This window comes from Sabethes cyaneus, chromosome 2, assembly GCF_943734655.1.
Source record: "Sabethes cyaneus chromosome 2, idSabCyanKW18_F2, whole genome shotgun sequence".
Classification (NCBI taxonomy): domain Eukaryota; kingdom Metazoa; phylum Arthropoda; class Insecta; order Diptera; family Culicidae; genus Sabethes; species Sabethes cyaneus.
The window spans coordinates 158989903-159005122 of NC_071354.1; the positions used below are offsets into that span (position 1 = coordinate 158989903).

Genomic DNA, 15220 nt, shown 5'->3' on the forward strand with positions numbered 1-15220 from the left:
GAGAATATGTTCGACTTGGTTCAATGTTCGCTGGACTTGCCCTTGATGTCCCAGGGCGGACAGCTATCGTACGTTACCCTCAACTGTACGTAGAATGCCTCCTACTCGTCGCCCGTTCTAGCTTTCTGTGGACATTTATGATGGTGTAATTTAATAAACGGCCTCAATATACACAGACGGGCGAACGGGCAACTATCAATATACACAGACTCTCGTTGATCACCTTTCAATCGAGCACGCGATCTTGCATTTCGTCTTTTATTACAAAACGGAGCCGTTTTCAGCCCGTTGGACGTTCCCCGGCTTTGATAAAATTGGGTCTTGCCACCATTGCCGTCATTGCGACGGTCTCCTGCAGTGCCACGAAGCCGAACTTTCGGGACTCTTGACTCTGTTCGGGCAGTACCCGCATGCTACCCACGAAATTCGGCGATCTACAGTTCCACGTATCCACTCCATAACCGGCATCTTTGTCTACGCCCTTGGAATTTTTGTAATCTTTCCGAGTAGAATTTTTGTAATCTTTCGAATAGTAACTTTGTTTAGGTAGGCCCCACTCCCGAATCTTGTGGTGGGATTGTCATCTTAGTTTTAGTTTCGAGACAACACATTTATTCTTAATTCTGTCATTAGATTAGACGCTGCCACGAACCGCTTCAAATCTGCAAAGCATAGACTTACTAGGTTGTGGAACCGTCCAGCAGGCAAGAGCCGCCTCTGGTATAGAAACAGACGCTCAAAGCTGACAAGAATATTACTCAGCATTCGCATGAGTGCCTTCTTCTCTTCCAGTTTACCACGTAAGTTTTCACAGGCGTTGGTTGAGCGATCTTCACTAAGGTCGCTTAGTGAAGATCGCTTTATGCCTACATAGCTCCCGATGGTTCCCACCAATAGAGTTCTTCTGGTTCTTCGGTTGTGGTTGGTGATGGTTTCTCCAGACAACTTCTCTCAGGCAAATCCGAACTTAAAACAAGCTAATCTACTGCGTAAATAGTTTGGTTTATTAGACCGGTTGTTCTCTATGGGCATAAAACGTGGACAATGCTCGAGGAGGACTTGCGAGTGCTTGGAGTTTTCGAAAGAGTGCTAAAAACGATCTTCGGCTGCGTTCAGGAGAACGGTGTATGGAGGTGGAGGATGAACCATGAACATGCACAACTCTATGGCGGGACCCAGTATTCAAAAGGTGATTGAAGCAGGACGGAAACGATGGGCGGGTATGTTGCGAGAATGCCGGACAACTACCCTACTAAGATGGCGTTCGCATCAAATCTGGTAGAAACGAGACGACCAGGAGCGCAGTGAGCAAGATGGTTAGTCCAGGTGGAGCGAGACTTGGCAGAGAATACTCTGGTCCAAGCAATCGGTTGAGGTCGCCCACAACGGGCGAAACACAAATGGCCGAATCACGAATGGCCGAAATCCAAGTGGCCGATTTTCAACAACAGTCATAGAGGGTCGAATTACGAAAGGCTGAATCACTTAAGGCCGAATCACGAGAGACCGAATTTTTTCGGAATGCCTAAATAACTATTTAATAATAAAAAAACTTGAATTAGCGAGCAGTTAACAAATAACTTTAATCAAACAAAAACACAATAAGCAACACAACTATTTACTATAGGGTATAGACGATTGAAAGTTTTTTCTTCTCCTAAGCGTAAATGATTTACGATCATTATAAGGTGCAAGACCTATTTGCCGTATCGGTAGCAAATGTGTCCTAGATGATCCAGGGTGAGACGGCCACAGGCCGTGAGTGTTCGCCGGTGACCCGCCGTCAGAAGCGCCGGCCATTGCGGGGGGGCAACCAGGTTTACTGACTAGTAGGGATTATCCCTTAGTTAAGTTCGAACGAGCGGTAGCGAGTTGTGCAAGTTGAAGGCCGTGAATATTTTTGGCCAAATATGACATTCGGCCAACCATGTTTCGGCCTTTTGTAATTCGGCCATTAGATATATTATGCCATTTGCTATTTCGGCCATTTGTGTTTCGACCATTCGTGATTCGACCATTCGTGTTTCGGCCATTCGTAGATAATTCCCCACAACTCTGTTTAGATATCGAATATACGATAAATGACTTGTTAGACCAGCGTCGTACCTCGAGGCCATCTGGAAGGCCAGTGACACTTATCGTGGGCTAAATAGTTATCTTTACAAATCACATGTGGTGCAATTTAGTTTGCAAACTAACTCTACAAGTTTTTGGCTATTTGTAAACTACCAGACTTCTCCGTTCCTTCTCGTGTGATCCTGTGCGGAACGGAATGCATTCAGTAGCAATTCTGGTCTCCCATAAGGCAGTAACCTGAGGCCTTTGCTTTTCGTATTGTACTTCAACGACAATCTACTGGGTTCTAGATGCGAATTGGTACATGTAGACAATCTAAAGATCGATCCAGTGGTGAAATCTGTTGAGGATTGCTACCGATTGTTACCGATTGCAAACACTTTTGCACACCTTTGCTGATTGATGTAACAGAAACAAGTTAACAACAAGCATCGCTAAATATGTGGTTATTACATTTCATAGTTGTAATGCGCTTGTCTTAATTGACTATTAGATAAACGAAGCTATCCTCGTACGCGTCAATCAGATTAACGATCTTGCAGTCCTGTTCGATAACAAACTCACGTTCAACCAACAGTATACTGCTGTCATCTCTGGAGCTTCGCAACTATTTGGATTCAGCATAAAAACAGACTAACAAATCCACATTCTTTGTAAACATTGTACTGTGTGAGTGACCCGGCGACATATTTCGGCGGTTGAAATCCCATGGGGTGAAGCGGAATTTCATCTATAACACCATCCGTCCGTACCGGGAGACGGGCTCGGCCAAGGACCATGTTAGATCCGGGCGGCCGCATTCGGCGTGGACGCCAGCAGCCATCAAGGTGGTGAGGGAGCGAGTTCGATCCGCTCGATCCGGAAGACCTCTGTTGACCTGGTTGTGTCGATCGGGACTGCCCACACCATCATGGCGTAGGTCCGGGGATGCAAGCTATCAAGAAACACAAGGTTCATGGGGTAACGGAGGTTACAACGAAAAAGAGGCTGGACAGAGCAAAACTGATACTTTCGCAGCCCGCTGGCGCTGGCCAGGAGTTCGTGTTTTCTGATGAGAAACTATTCATCTTGCAATATCTGCACAATGTCCAAAATGATCGGATGTGGGCGCCAACGTTAGCCAGCATCCTCCTGTCCCACATAAACATCCCGTGGTTCCAGAGCGCCGCATCGGTGATGGTTTGGGGGGCCGTATCCAAGCGTGGGAAGCATCCACTGCACTGGTGTTTATCGAGAAAAACGTGAAAATCAACGCCGCGTACTATAAGGCCAAGGTTCTGGAGAAGGTTGTGGCCCGGCATTTCATGACCTCTACGGGAAAGATCATTACGTCTTTTAACAGGACGGCGCATCGGCCGCCCACACGGCGAATATCGTCCAAGCGTGGTGCCAATGTCAGGTAGACAATTGATGCGAAATTCATGAAACTGTGAAAATCGTTAGTTAAATTCGTTTTGTGAAATCGCTTTGCGTTTGCCGCCTTTTTCATATGAGAAACGAAAATGTGACGTCATATCAGTCCCCTGGTTAATACAGTTTGAATACGTTGATGCGAAGCGCTGACGTATGACAACTACGGGTAGTTTTAACATGGGTAGTGCATTGAGAAAAAACGACGATTGTAAATAGCGGTCATTGCCATCAGAAAAATATCAATCCATTAATGCAGTTCAATCATGATTCTTACATTTAATATATTCAGTTGAGTTTGGTTACCCGTGAACGCAACTGTATGGTTAGGCATGTCACAACGGCAACAGCGCCGTATTTAGATATTATTTAGTTATTTAGTTAGATATGGCAACATGGGAATTCCCATGCACTTGCTTCTTGACGCGCACCTACAGGAAAGTCTCATTATAAACAAAGGTAACTCTCCGCTAAGATTCAAAATTTAACGACTTTTGATTGCCTTGACACCTCCGAGTTTATAGTTTCTGTACGCGCACCGAATGTTTCGTTTTCACGCTTACTGCTGTAGCTATACCGAGAGGACCGAGAACGAAACCGAAAGTTTCTCATTCAAAGAGCGCAATAAGAAGTTTTTCTGCGTGTCAGTTTTTCTCTTTAGGTTTAGTCTGTTTCTCTTTGTGTGGATTTATTTCTCATTTCTGACAGCAGTTCTGCTTATTATGTTGAAAAAAAAGTTGCACTTTTTGCACAATGAGTGAGGAAATAACAAGCCTGATGCTAAGGACGAGTTTAACGACAGGCTTGAGAGCATCTATGGAGAGTGTCCAAAACACGGCGTGAAAATCATCATCGGAGATGCAAATGCGCAGATCAGGAGGGAGGAAACACACATGGAGACATCCATATGAAGACTCTAGCTCTCAGATCGATCATGTATTGATTGACGATCGTCACTTTTCGGATGTTATCGATGTACTACGGTCTTTTCGGGGACCAAATATCGACTCTGACCACTATCTCGTAGTGAGTAAGATTCGCGCAAGGCTGTCGAACACGGCGAAAGCTCGCACTGAGAGGACGCTGCGTTTCAACATCCAGCGGTTAACGGCAGACGGCGTAGCAGTGGAGTACGCCAGGAAGCTTGACCAGCGAATCGCAGAACAGCAGGTAGAAGAAGAAGATATAAATGGACTGTGGAGGAACATCCATGGTGCCCTCGAAATAGCTGCGAGAGAGGTGATAGGCACGACGCGTGGAAGACAGCGTAACAGCTGGTTTGATGCCGAATGCCAGAGAGAGACAGATGAAAAGAACCAGACCAGGAATCGCATGCTCACTGCGGCAACGCGTCAAAGCAGAGAGAGGTAGAGAGAGACTAGAGCTGCGGAAAACAGAGTCCATCGTCTAAAGAAACGCGAGTACGAGGAGCACGTGCTCGCCGGCGCAGAGGAGCGATACGCCAGCAACGACACATGGAGTTTCTATAAAACGGTGAGATCTAGGAATTTTGCCATGCCTGTGCAATGATAGTGCTGGCAGCTTGCTTACCGACAAAACGGCAGTATCAGCCAGGTGGAAGGAGCACTTTCAGACACTGTTGAATTGACGGGTAAGCGCGAAGATCAGCAGGGACAAGATAGGAATTGTAAGTGATGACCAAGCTGTGGAGCCACCAACACAGAAGGAGGCAATCAGTGAGCTGAAAAACGGTAAGGCTACTGGGAAGGACGGTAACCCGGGTGAACTTCTAAAAGCGAGGAGCGAGCGGCTGTACGAAGTAATCCACCGGATCATTGTCGGGATCTGGGAGGAAGAACATGCCGGAGGAGTGGTTGGATGGCCTCATTTGCCCAATTTTCAAAAAGGGACATCAACTGGAGTGTAACTAAACTATCGAGGAATTACATTGCTCAATTCTGCCTACAAGGTGCTTTCCCGTATCCTGTTCTGCAGACTGACACCGTTGACGGAGTCCTTTGCCGGCGAGTACCAAGTAGGTTTTCGTGAGGGTCGCTCCACGACGGATCAGACGTTTACCCTGCGTCAGGTTGCTAGACAAGTTCCGGGAGTACAACTTGCAGACACACCATCTGTTTGTGGACATTAAAGCGGCGTACGATTCTGTCAAACGAAATGAGCTGTGGAAGATAATGCTAGAACATGGTTTTCCGACGAAACTGGTTACGCTGATTCGTGCGACGCTGGATGGAACCAAAACATGCGTTAGAATAGCGGGTGAGACCTCAGCTGCTTTCGTGAAATTGGATGGATTGAAGCAAGGGGATGCACTCTCTAACCTGCTATTCAACATTGTTTTGGAAGGTGCATTACGTAGGGCAAACGTGAAAAGGAATGGAACTATCATCACGAAATCTCATATGCTTCTTGGTTTTGGGGGCGACGTTGATATTATCGGAATCAACCGTAGAGCAGTGGAAGAGGCCTTCGCCCTTTAAAAGGGAAGCGGCGAGATTGGGACTTACCATTGGCACCGCCAAAACGAAGTACATGGTTGCTGGCAGGGAACGTGAGAGACCAAGTAGTGTTGGTGCCGAGGTGGAGTTTGATGGGGAACGATATGAAGTAGTGAAGAAATTTATATACCTTGGTACACTAGTGACATGTGACAACGATGTAAGTCGCGAAGTGAAACGACGAGTTGCAGCCGCGAATCGTTCTTTCTACGGTTTATGTAGCCAGCTGAAGTCCCGTAGTTTGCAAATTCGCGCAAAACTGCTCTACGCTCTACAGAACACTAATCCTCCCGGTGGCCCTGTACGGACACGAATCATGGACGCTAAAGGAAGCTGATCGGCGAGTGCTTGGGGTTTTTGAGCGTAAAATTCTGCGATCTATACTTGGTGGCAAAATGGAAAATGGAGTGTGGTGCAGACGCATGAATCACGAGCTGCACCAAGTATACAAAATGCTGATATAGTGAAGGTTGTGCAATGTGGCAGGCTGGCAATGTGGCAGGCTGGCGTAGCAATGGTACTGGAGGACCATAATTCGTTCGGCGCAGGATCGATAACGGACCGTTGCCACTAAAGTAAAGTAAGTAAGGGCCTGGCATGATTAAAACTTGGTTTTTAATGAACCATTTTGCAGTGTAGAGCTAGAGACCTCTGTCGTATGAGCGGCCGTAATCAAGAAACGTTGCTTGCTTTAGTATCCTATTCGGCTTTTGTAAACATACCCAAAACTTTTTTTGTATATTTTGTATCAGCGGATTCAATCGTCAAAGATACTAAAAGATTAACTATTTTATATCAATAAATTTCTTCGAAGTCACTATCCTTGTAAAATTACTCATTTTCAATGAAAATGAAAAGAAAAAAAGCAGCTGTTAATCAGATGGGTAATCTAAGCGCCATGAATTGTTGAAAGGCAAGAAAGCACTCACGGCTGTTTCATGACATAAACAGATAAATTTCAAGCACATGTTCAATCTTATACGTGACTATTTGACCATTAATTTTTTCCAGCTAGCTCCACCTTCATCTAACCTGTCATGTACATGCAAATATATGCTTTGGGAGGATTAAAGACAATCAGGTAATTATTTAACTGTTGCTCGTTCAACTCATTGTTTTAAGTTTTTGTGCATTCAAACCGTTCAGCTAAATTTGTTTAATTTTCGCTCTTCTTATTTGATTGTAAGTTGTAACATATGCATTGGTAGCCTCCACTTTGATGAACGAAAAGTGTCTAAATTGGAATGGTCGTTCAAATGATTGATTTTTGTTTATTTTTTTTTTCAGCCGAAGCATTCCTTTGTAATGTTTTAAGTATTACCGTAGCCCCCACCGGTTGCTTGGCATTCAGGGAAAGGTGGAGAATCCCCGAAAACACTGTTATGGAGAAAAAGGGATGGGGGTCCTCGCGAATCCGTAATTTGTTTACTGCATTGATGGCAATAGGATAGGTACACACATATATATATATGTAGATATAAGATTCGTGCTAATGAACACAACACTGAATAGGCACACAGTTGAAACGTTAATGAACAAACCATATAGATGCACTGCTGTGAATCCGATTACGGTCATGAAGGTTTGCTACGTTTGTTGGAGCGAAGCTTTTTTTTCTGTCACTCCAAGCCAGCCGTCATCATCGTTCGAAAGAGGAGCGGTGAAAGTTCGGTTTCATTATCACGATTAATCTCAGGCACATAGTTCCTCTCCCAGTGGCCACACTTTGTTCAAACATAATTCATTGCTTTGGCGCTGGTAGACAGTATACAATGTTAGCAGGAACTATTCGCCGCCTTAACCTCTGACGTTACGAAAAACGATTGATTCGATTGATCGACGATGATCTGATATCCATCGATGTGAGGCTCAGCGGATATGTACATCTAGGTTGAAAAATACTACGATATTATTTCAACGGAAGTACGTTTCACATCAACACGAACGCCATTTATTAACGGAAATAAAAAAAATGTGTATCTGAGACAAGGATTGTAGCAACTTTTTGATCATTCAATGGGGCCGAAAACGTTGTCAGCTTTGGCTTGATTGTTACTGAATTTCCCTGACACGATGAGTATTTGAACATTTATATATCTAACAGACGCTAATATTGTATGTTCTTTTATTCGACATGAAACATTTAGAATGATTGAAAATCGGGATGAGACAGTTTATATATTTTTTGTTTGCTTCTAAATGATTCTTTGTGTGGGTTTAGTAGATCAAAATATATTCAAATGTAGGGCGATACGAATGCCAAAAAAAACTATAGCCAAAAGATTTTCTATTCAACAATAACGATTTTGATACCAAATCATGTAAGCGATGTCCGTATTGTTTTTATTCGCTTACGTAGGACATGGACAGAACACTTATCCACAAAAAAACAAGAATACCGCTACTCACCCCACATTTAAAACAAAACACTAATTAAGTAAACATCAATGCTTCCGACAACATTACATTTCACAATGAGGATGACGAGTAAAAGAAATTAGATATGAAAAACAGCACTTCGAGTTAGATTTTGTTGATTTAAGTGAATGGAAATGATTTTGCAGTAACCGTGATTAGTACTGGTTAATAATGGAGGAATGCTCCGGTCAACAAGGAACATCGGGAGAAACACGAGAGAATGCACATGAACGGATCAACAAAAAGGGCCAGAGTTAGTCATAGCTACCGTAGTCTTCTCTAAACATCTCAACAGATGATGATGCTGTAGTTCGAAGATGTCTTCGTCGTTGTAGTTGTCGTCCAGTTCGATGCCAGACTCCTGCGCCGCTAGCCGCGACTCGGCAGCCTTCTTCTTACTCGCGAACGCCGCACTGGCGCCCGCTTTCGCTATTCGTATTCGTGCGAGACGTGCTTTCTACAAAAGGGACAAAAGGAGGACGCACATTAAATCGGGGCTTCCGTACGTACTTACAGTGAGTCGTTATCTATTTCGGCGTCGTTGTAAATCCGGATGCCTACCCGCTGTGCTTTCCGCTTGTCCGCCCGCTGATTTTGGTGGTAGATGCGGCTGAAGTTCGACACGATCACAGGTACGGGTAGCGCGATGACCAACACACCGCTCAGCGAGCAGACGCCTCCCACGATCTTACCGGCTATTGTTTCTGGCACCATATCGCCGTAACTGTGGAAAAGAGGAAAAAATAACAAACGAAATCGATTAATACTCCAGTCAGCGGCAATAATTCCGTCGTCAGTTTCAATCGAGCCGATCGACATGTCAAAAGCAATAGTAATCATCATTCACAAAACCGGAGTGCCCGTACGAAATTCTGCACCAGCTTCCAATTAATTAATTGGTACATTTCAATCGTCGAGAGACAGCCTCATCACAAGTACGTACATGTACGGTGCACGTACACCAGTCGTCGGTGCCTTCTATATGTAAGCGACCGTCTGCTGGGGTATGTTTCTGAAGTCACCACATTTTCAACATCCGAGGCCATAAAAATGTGTCTGTTTTCTGTCAATTTGCAAACAATAATAATGAGAAAGTTTTTTTTTTCAGTAAAAACCTAATCGGCTGTTGCGCAAATCATTTATTATCATCTAATTGATGGGCTTAATTTAATTAACATGAAAGTTGTCACGAACGCAAAGGATATTATTCAAATTAATAGCCAAACTTTATATATATGGCACTCAGACTAGGGGTGTTAGCTCTCCGGATGTTTGTACATGCATATGCACTGTAACATACAAGGTGTTAGGTAACTCGGTGCAAATATTTCAGGTGGTGATAGAGGACCTTATTCGACGAAAAAGTCTTTCTATGGTTGTGGTCGAATCTCAATTATTAAACATTATTAGAACTTGTTGATTCTTTTCGGTGAAAATCAAAAACTATTGAATTGACGCGTTATTACGTCTGATGATGGCCGAAGGAAAACAGTAGGCAGAAACGTCACACCAAATCAATAGTTTTTGATTTTCCCCGAAAAGAATCAACAAGTTCTAATAATATTAGTGTTACGGTGATCTAAATAAGCAAATCAATTATTAAACGTTTTTAGTTTTCGTTCTGTTTGTTTTACATTACAGTATGTCTTACATTAGAACTTACAGCTCCATTTTATTGGCTTTTTAACATGTCACTAGAATCCCAATTCCCCTAAGGTATGGAAAATCTCACACGTCATTTCTATTTTTAAAAGCGGTAAAAAATCTGATATAAGTAACTTTCTGAAGCAATCATTAATGAAACGTTGTTCAATCAAGTCAAAAATAGAATTTCTAATATGCAATATGGGTTTTTTGAGGGCCACTCAACTAATACAAATCTAATTGAGTTTATTAGTTATTCGCTGAATGCAATGGACAGAGGGAGCCATGTAGAAGCCTTATGTACTGATTTCAGCAAAGCATTTGATCGCGTTAATATACCCATGCTATTATTCAAATTACAAAAAATAGGAATCCAGTAAGATTTGCTCAAATGAATCGAATCCTACCTGACTAATCGTCAGCAAATAGTCAAATTTGAAGGGAAAAAGTCAAATCCTCTATAAGTAACCTTTGGAGTTCCCTAAGGTTCACATTTGGACCCTCTTTTGTTTATTTTATTTGTGAACGATATCTCTTTCTTACTGACAAATGTTAGGGTATTAATGTATGCCGATGATATGAAGCTCTTTTCAGAAATAACAAACGAGGAGGACGTCAGAGTATTCCAGCTCGAAATACAGGTTTTCTATATTTGGTGTAACAAAAGTCTTCTTCAACTTAACACACAAAAATGTAGATCAATAGTCTTTTGTAGAAAAAGAAACATACCAAACATTACAATTTCTTTAGGAAATAATTCGGTTGAAAAGTTGTGAAAAAAAATCAGAAATTTAGGAGTTATATTAATCTCAAAACTAACATTTATTGAACACTATAACACAACAGAGCTAACAGTATGCTAGTATGCTATAAAAACACTATATCTTGCATATGTGAGGTCAATATTAGAATACTGTAGCTGTCTGGTCACCATTTTCATTAATACACCAAGAACGAATAGAATCAGTGCAAAAACAATTCGTGTTGATGGCTCTGCGAAAACTAAATTGGACGAGTGTTCCACCTGCCTCTTATGAAGCCCGCTGCTTGCTAATAAATATAAAAGCCTAAGCCTGGGTGCTAATTCCGTTATCGAAATTTGACCTTCTGTTTTTATACGGCAGACTTCGCAACCAGCTGTTAGAATACAGGACAGTGCGGGGTCACTGCTACGATCCTATTGACTCTAACAGCCTCTCCCAGCCGAGATTCGAACATACGACGACTGGCTTTTTAGACCAGCGCCTTACCACGATGCCACCAGGGAGGCTTATAAATATACAGACACTAAAAAAGCGGCGTGAGTTCGTAAAAGTGTCATTTGTAAACGATATTGTTCCACACCGTATAGATTCTTTAGAAATTTTATCTAAACTCAGCTTTTACGTACCAAACCGTCAATGGCGTAACCGAAATATATTTAACCCAAGTCACTACCGTACAAACTATGCCAAATTCGGGCCTTTAAATCAGATGATGATCGCCTATAACCAACATTGCGAAAATATTGACTTTACTATGTCTAAATTAAAATTAAAACAATACTATAATTCTATGCGTTAAATGCAAAAAAGTAACCAATATTATGTAAATAAAACCCGATTTAATCCACCTAGTGGCGAAAGGAACCTTTGTTATACGGTAATATGTTTCATTGATGTTTTTCGGTGAACGGTCTTGGTTATACGGTCTTACTTGCTATTTGAGATAGAAATCGACTCGTCTTCGGAACATAATTCATCTATTGGTTAACGTTGCGTAGTGCGTTGGTTTTCATAAAATTTTTGGAAATTGGATAAGTTTACAAAATTTGAACAAAATAGCAGCACCTATAAATTTTGATAGATCCTTTTTTCATGAAATTACTGAGTAAGGGTAAGTTGGTTGTTACTACCCAAGTAACCACGAAGCTTTATATCAATTCAATTGTAATGCTTTATAGTGCGCTACAAAGCATATCATATAATGTATTATTTTCTTACATGTACAATAAATGCAGTAATAAAGTGGAAAAGGGCCCCACTATTGTCAAATTCAAGCTGCATTATAATAGCAATTGCTAAAGCACCATTACGGCATGAATTAAACATCGCTTCGCCTGCATTATCGACATATCGTTATTTTTAGCCTGTTTGCGAAAAAAATATAAAAACATCAATTCGGCCGGCGTGTCAAAAGACAAAAATAAATATATTTCATATTTATTTTTTAAGTCCGCTGGTTCTAGCAGCTTCTCAAGCTATGCGTTACTTCATTATTTACGACGAATGGATTTTTTTTGCATTACAAATGAACCTGATGGGTGCGTGTATCCCTGCATGGTTCATTTGCTGGCGCCTTTGATATCTTAACCACAGCTGTTAAAGATGAGTGGGTTGTAATTAGTCGTACTTAAATCGTCGTTCGTAGTTGATTTTAGAATTCAATTGGTTGAAAAAAGACAGCAGCAGTTAGGTGAAACAGAGTATGAGTAGTGGCCGTAAATAAGCAAAAACGAAGTCAGGTATAAGCATTTTATTAACATTTACGGTACGTTTTAAAGATTTGTCCTAAAGCTTGTAAGCAACATATTGTAACATTATATACGCAAATAGTGTTTTTAATAATGCTAATTTACGATAATGCCTAAACGCATTAGCAATGTTTATACAAAAGTTTTAACCATGCGAATTGCTGATATACCGCTGTCTGGTATTAGCGATGCCGAGCTACAGCCAATATGGGGTTATGCATTAATGCTTGTGGTTACTTGGGTAATTTGAGTAAGTGCAAGTAGAAGCAAGTTGTAAGAGGAAATATGATTCTTTAACATATACATTGCGTAGTAAAGGTCTAGTTTATAGGTTTTTGAACTATGCATAATTTCCTCTAATGCCATTCTATTCGATTCGCATCAATAAAGTTTTCTTGAAAAAATTTCATCAATTTTTATTAACCTTCGGTTACTCACGCTGTTGCATTTTGTACAACACGTGTAGGTTTTTGAATGGCGTATTTTTATGAAGTTACAAATCGCTGTTTAACTAACGTATATTCTTCAATAGACTTGTTATGAGCAAAATGTCATAATTATTCAATTTTATTATCATAATTATTTAATAATTTAAATTGTTGGGAAAATTGATCAGCATAAACTGACATCACAGAAACGAAGCAATCAGCATGTGAGGTGTACCGCAATTGGCCCCAACTGCAATTTTCTCTCGTTTCTTCATATGAAAAAATGGTGTCTGTATGCAGCAAAACTGTCAGCAAATGTCAAATGTTTCAAATGTATCTGTTGGTAGTCGAGTAATTCGGGGTCAAAATTAGGGTATTTTTTATAATCAAAGTTCTACAGTTCCTAAACAAGCAAACATAGAGGTATACTATATTCAGCAAAGTTGTGTATTTTTACTATTTGTGCAACTTTGTAATACATGAAAAAGTCATACAACAATTACGAAAAGAGCTAAAATAAAAAACTGATTTCACTAATTCATATACAGTAAATAATATTTTTCTAGCTTCGCTGAAGAGATAGAAGGTTACAGTCTTCAGCAAAATTTCTTGTAATAATATACTCTAAAACTTTGCAGAATACATCAATATGTTATATTGAAACTGAAGAAAAATAATTTTTTTATTCCACTTTTAGGGGGATTAATAAAAATTTAAATTGCACCAGACGATAGAACTTTCAATTTCAAGAAATTCTTCCAAAGGTTCCATAAACCTAAAACCAAGTTTCCCCAGTCAAAACTCTAGTGCGCATGTCTTTTTGGCTTTGGGCCATGGTGCGCGCGAATAACCCGTATTACAAAAGTTGACGCGAGTGTTGGAGGGTTAATATCTTTTGATCGGCAAAACCAATTCTACTGAAATTTTGCAGATATATTTGCAGCATTAAAATCTCTAACTAGCATATCGGACCTCGAACTAATTCAATAGTGATATACTAGGCAATAATACCTTTCAAACAAAAGTAATAGCGAACAAATCGGTCCAGCCATCTCCGAGAAACAGGCGATAGAAAAGTTGCGCCCCGCACATACATACACACATACACACACACACACACACACAGACATTGCTCAGTTCGTCGAACCCTGTCGATTGGTATATGTGGCTCGGCCCTCCGGGCCTCGGATCAATTTCGTGTTTTTCGACCAATTCCTAAACCTTTGTTATAGTATAACAAAGGTAAAAAGTTACACTACTTCATGGAATTTATTAAGTCTTCAGAAGCAAAAAACTTTGAAATAAGTGTTCTAGCCGTTGTTGTTAAGTTGTTTCATCAAATTTCTCTTTAAAAAGCGAACTTTATTATTGTTTTTGTCTACCAATTTAAAGCTGAGGTACCGTTCTACTATTCGTTCTTTGACGTGAAACGCCTATATCTGTGATTCAATTTTTAATTTATTTATTTCTTTTCATCTGACCTTATGAGTTAATCGGTTTTTAAGTTTCGTTGCAATTTTATTTTAAATGCATTGCTTTGGGTGTTAAGTTCTGCAGAGTCTTTTGAGTCTGAAGTCGAGGTTCTCCAACCTACTCTCATCAGGCAAGTACTCGCGATTCCACGACTTTGCACTTTCTCATCGCTCTTGCGGTTCCAGCGCGGATTCGTTTGTTTTTTCTTTCGCCTGTTCTACACGTACATCTACATCTTAGTAGCATTTATGCACCTCGTCTTTGGGCAATACTTCAAGGCAGTTAAGCTTATCATCCGGAACGGGATGTCCACCACAGCGCGACGTGAAACCCCTGACCTGCCTAGTTTAATCGAGCTCGCCGTAGACACCGAATTACAAGCGCAATTGACTCGCCCCGGTCCTGAGTCTAGTGCTGGTGAAGCGATTTTCCAAGCTGCCCTCCACGGCAAGTTTCATATCAATAACTCTGACGAATCTTCAGCTCCCAGGACGTCAGCCGTAATAAGTATTGCCCCATCAGCTATCTCGAATGTCCTGGTATACTATCAATACGATGGCGGAATGAACAGCTCTTTCGCCGAGTAGTTACCAGTTTGCCTTCAGCGATTGCTGTTATGACGTTTACGCTCTCATCGAAACCTGGTGGAACCAAAATACGACGACGAGCCAGCTGTTTAACAACTCATACTCCGTTCACCAACAGTATTGGTCGCGTTCAAATAGTTGTAAAAGCACAGGAGGTGGCGATTTGTCAGCTGTTTGCCTAGGTTTCAAGTCCTG

At 41.3% G+C, this 15220-nt stretch overlaps 1 protein-coding gene across 1 annotated transcript in view; it reads right to left on the reverse strand.

Moving 5' to 3' along the window:
• LOC128737445 (potassium voltage-gated channel protein Shal) overlaps positions 1-15220 on the reverse strand; it is a 107680-nt gene that overhangs the window by 41747 nt on the left and 50713 nt on the right. Inside the window, exons 2-3 of the mRNA XM_053832082.1 lie at positions 8943-9105; positions 8650-8838 (exon numbers count right to left, since the gene is read on the reverse strand). Coding sequence (XP_053688057.1) covers positions 8650-8838; positions 8943-9105 — 352 coding nt within the window. The remainder of the gene's footprint in view (positions 1-8649; positions 8839-8942; positions 9106-15220) is intronic.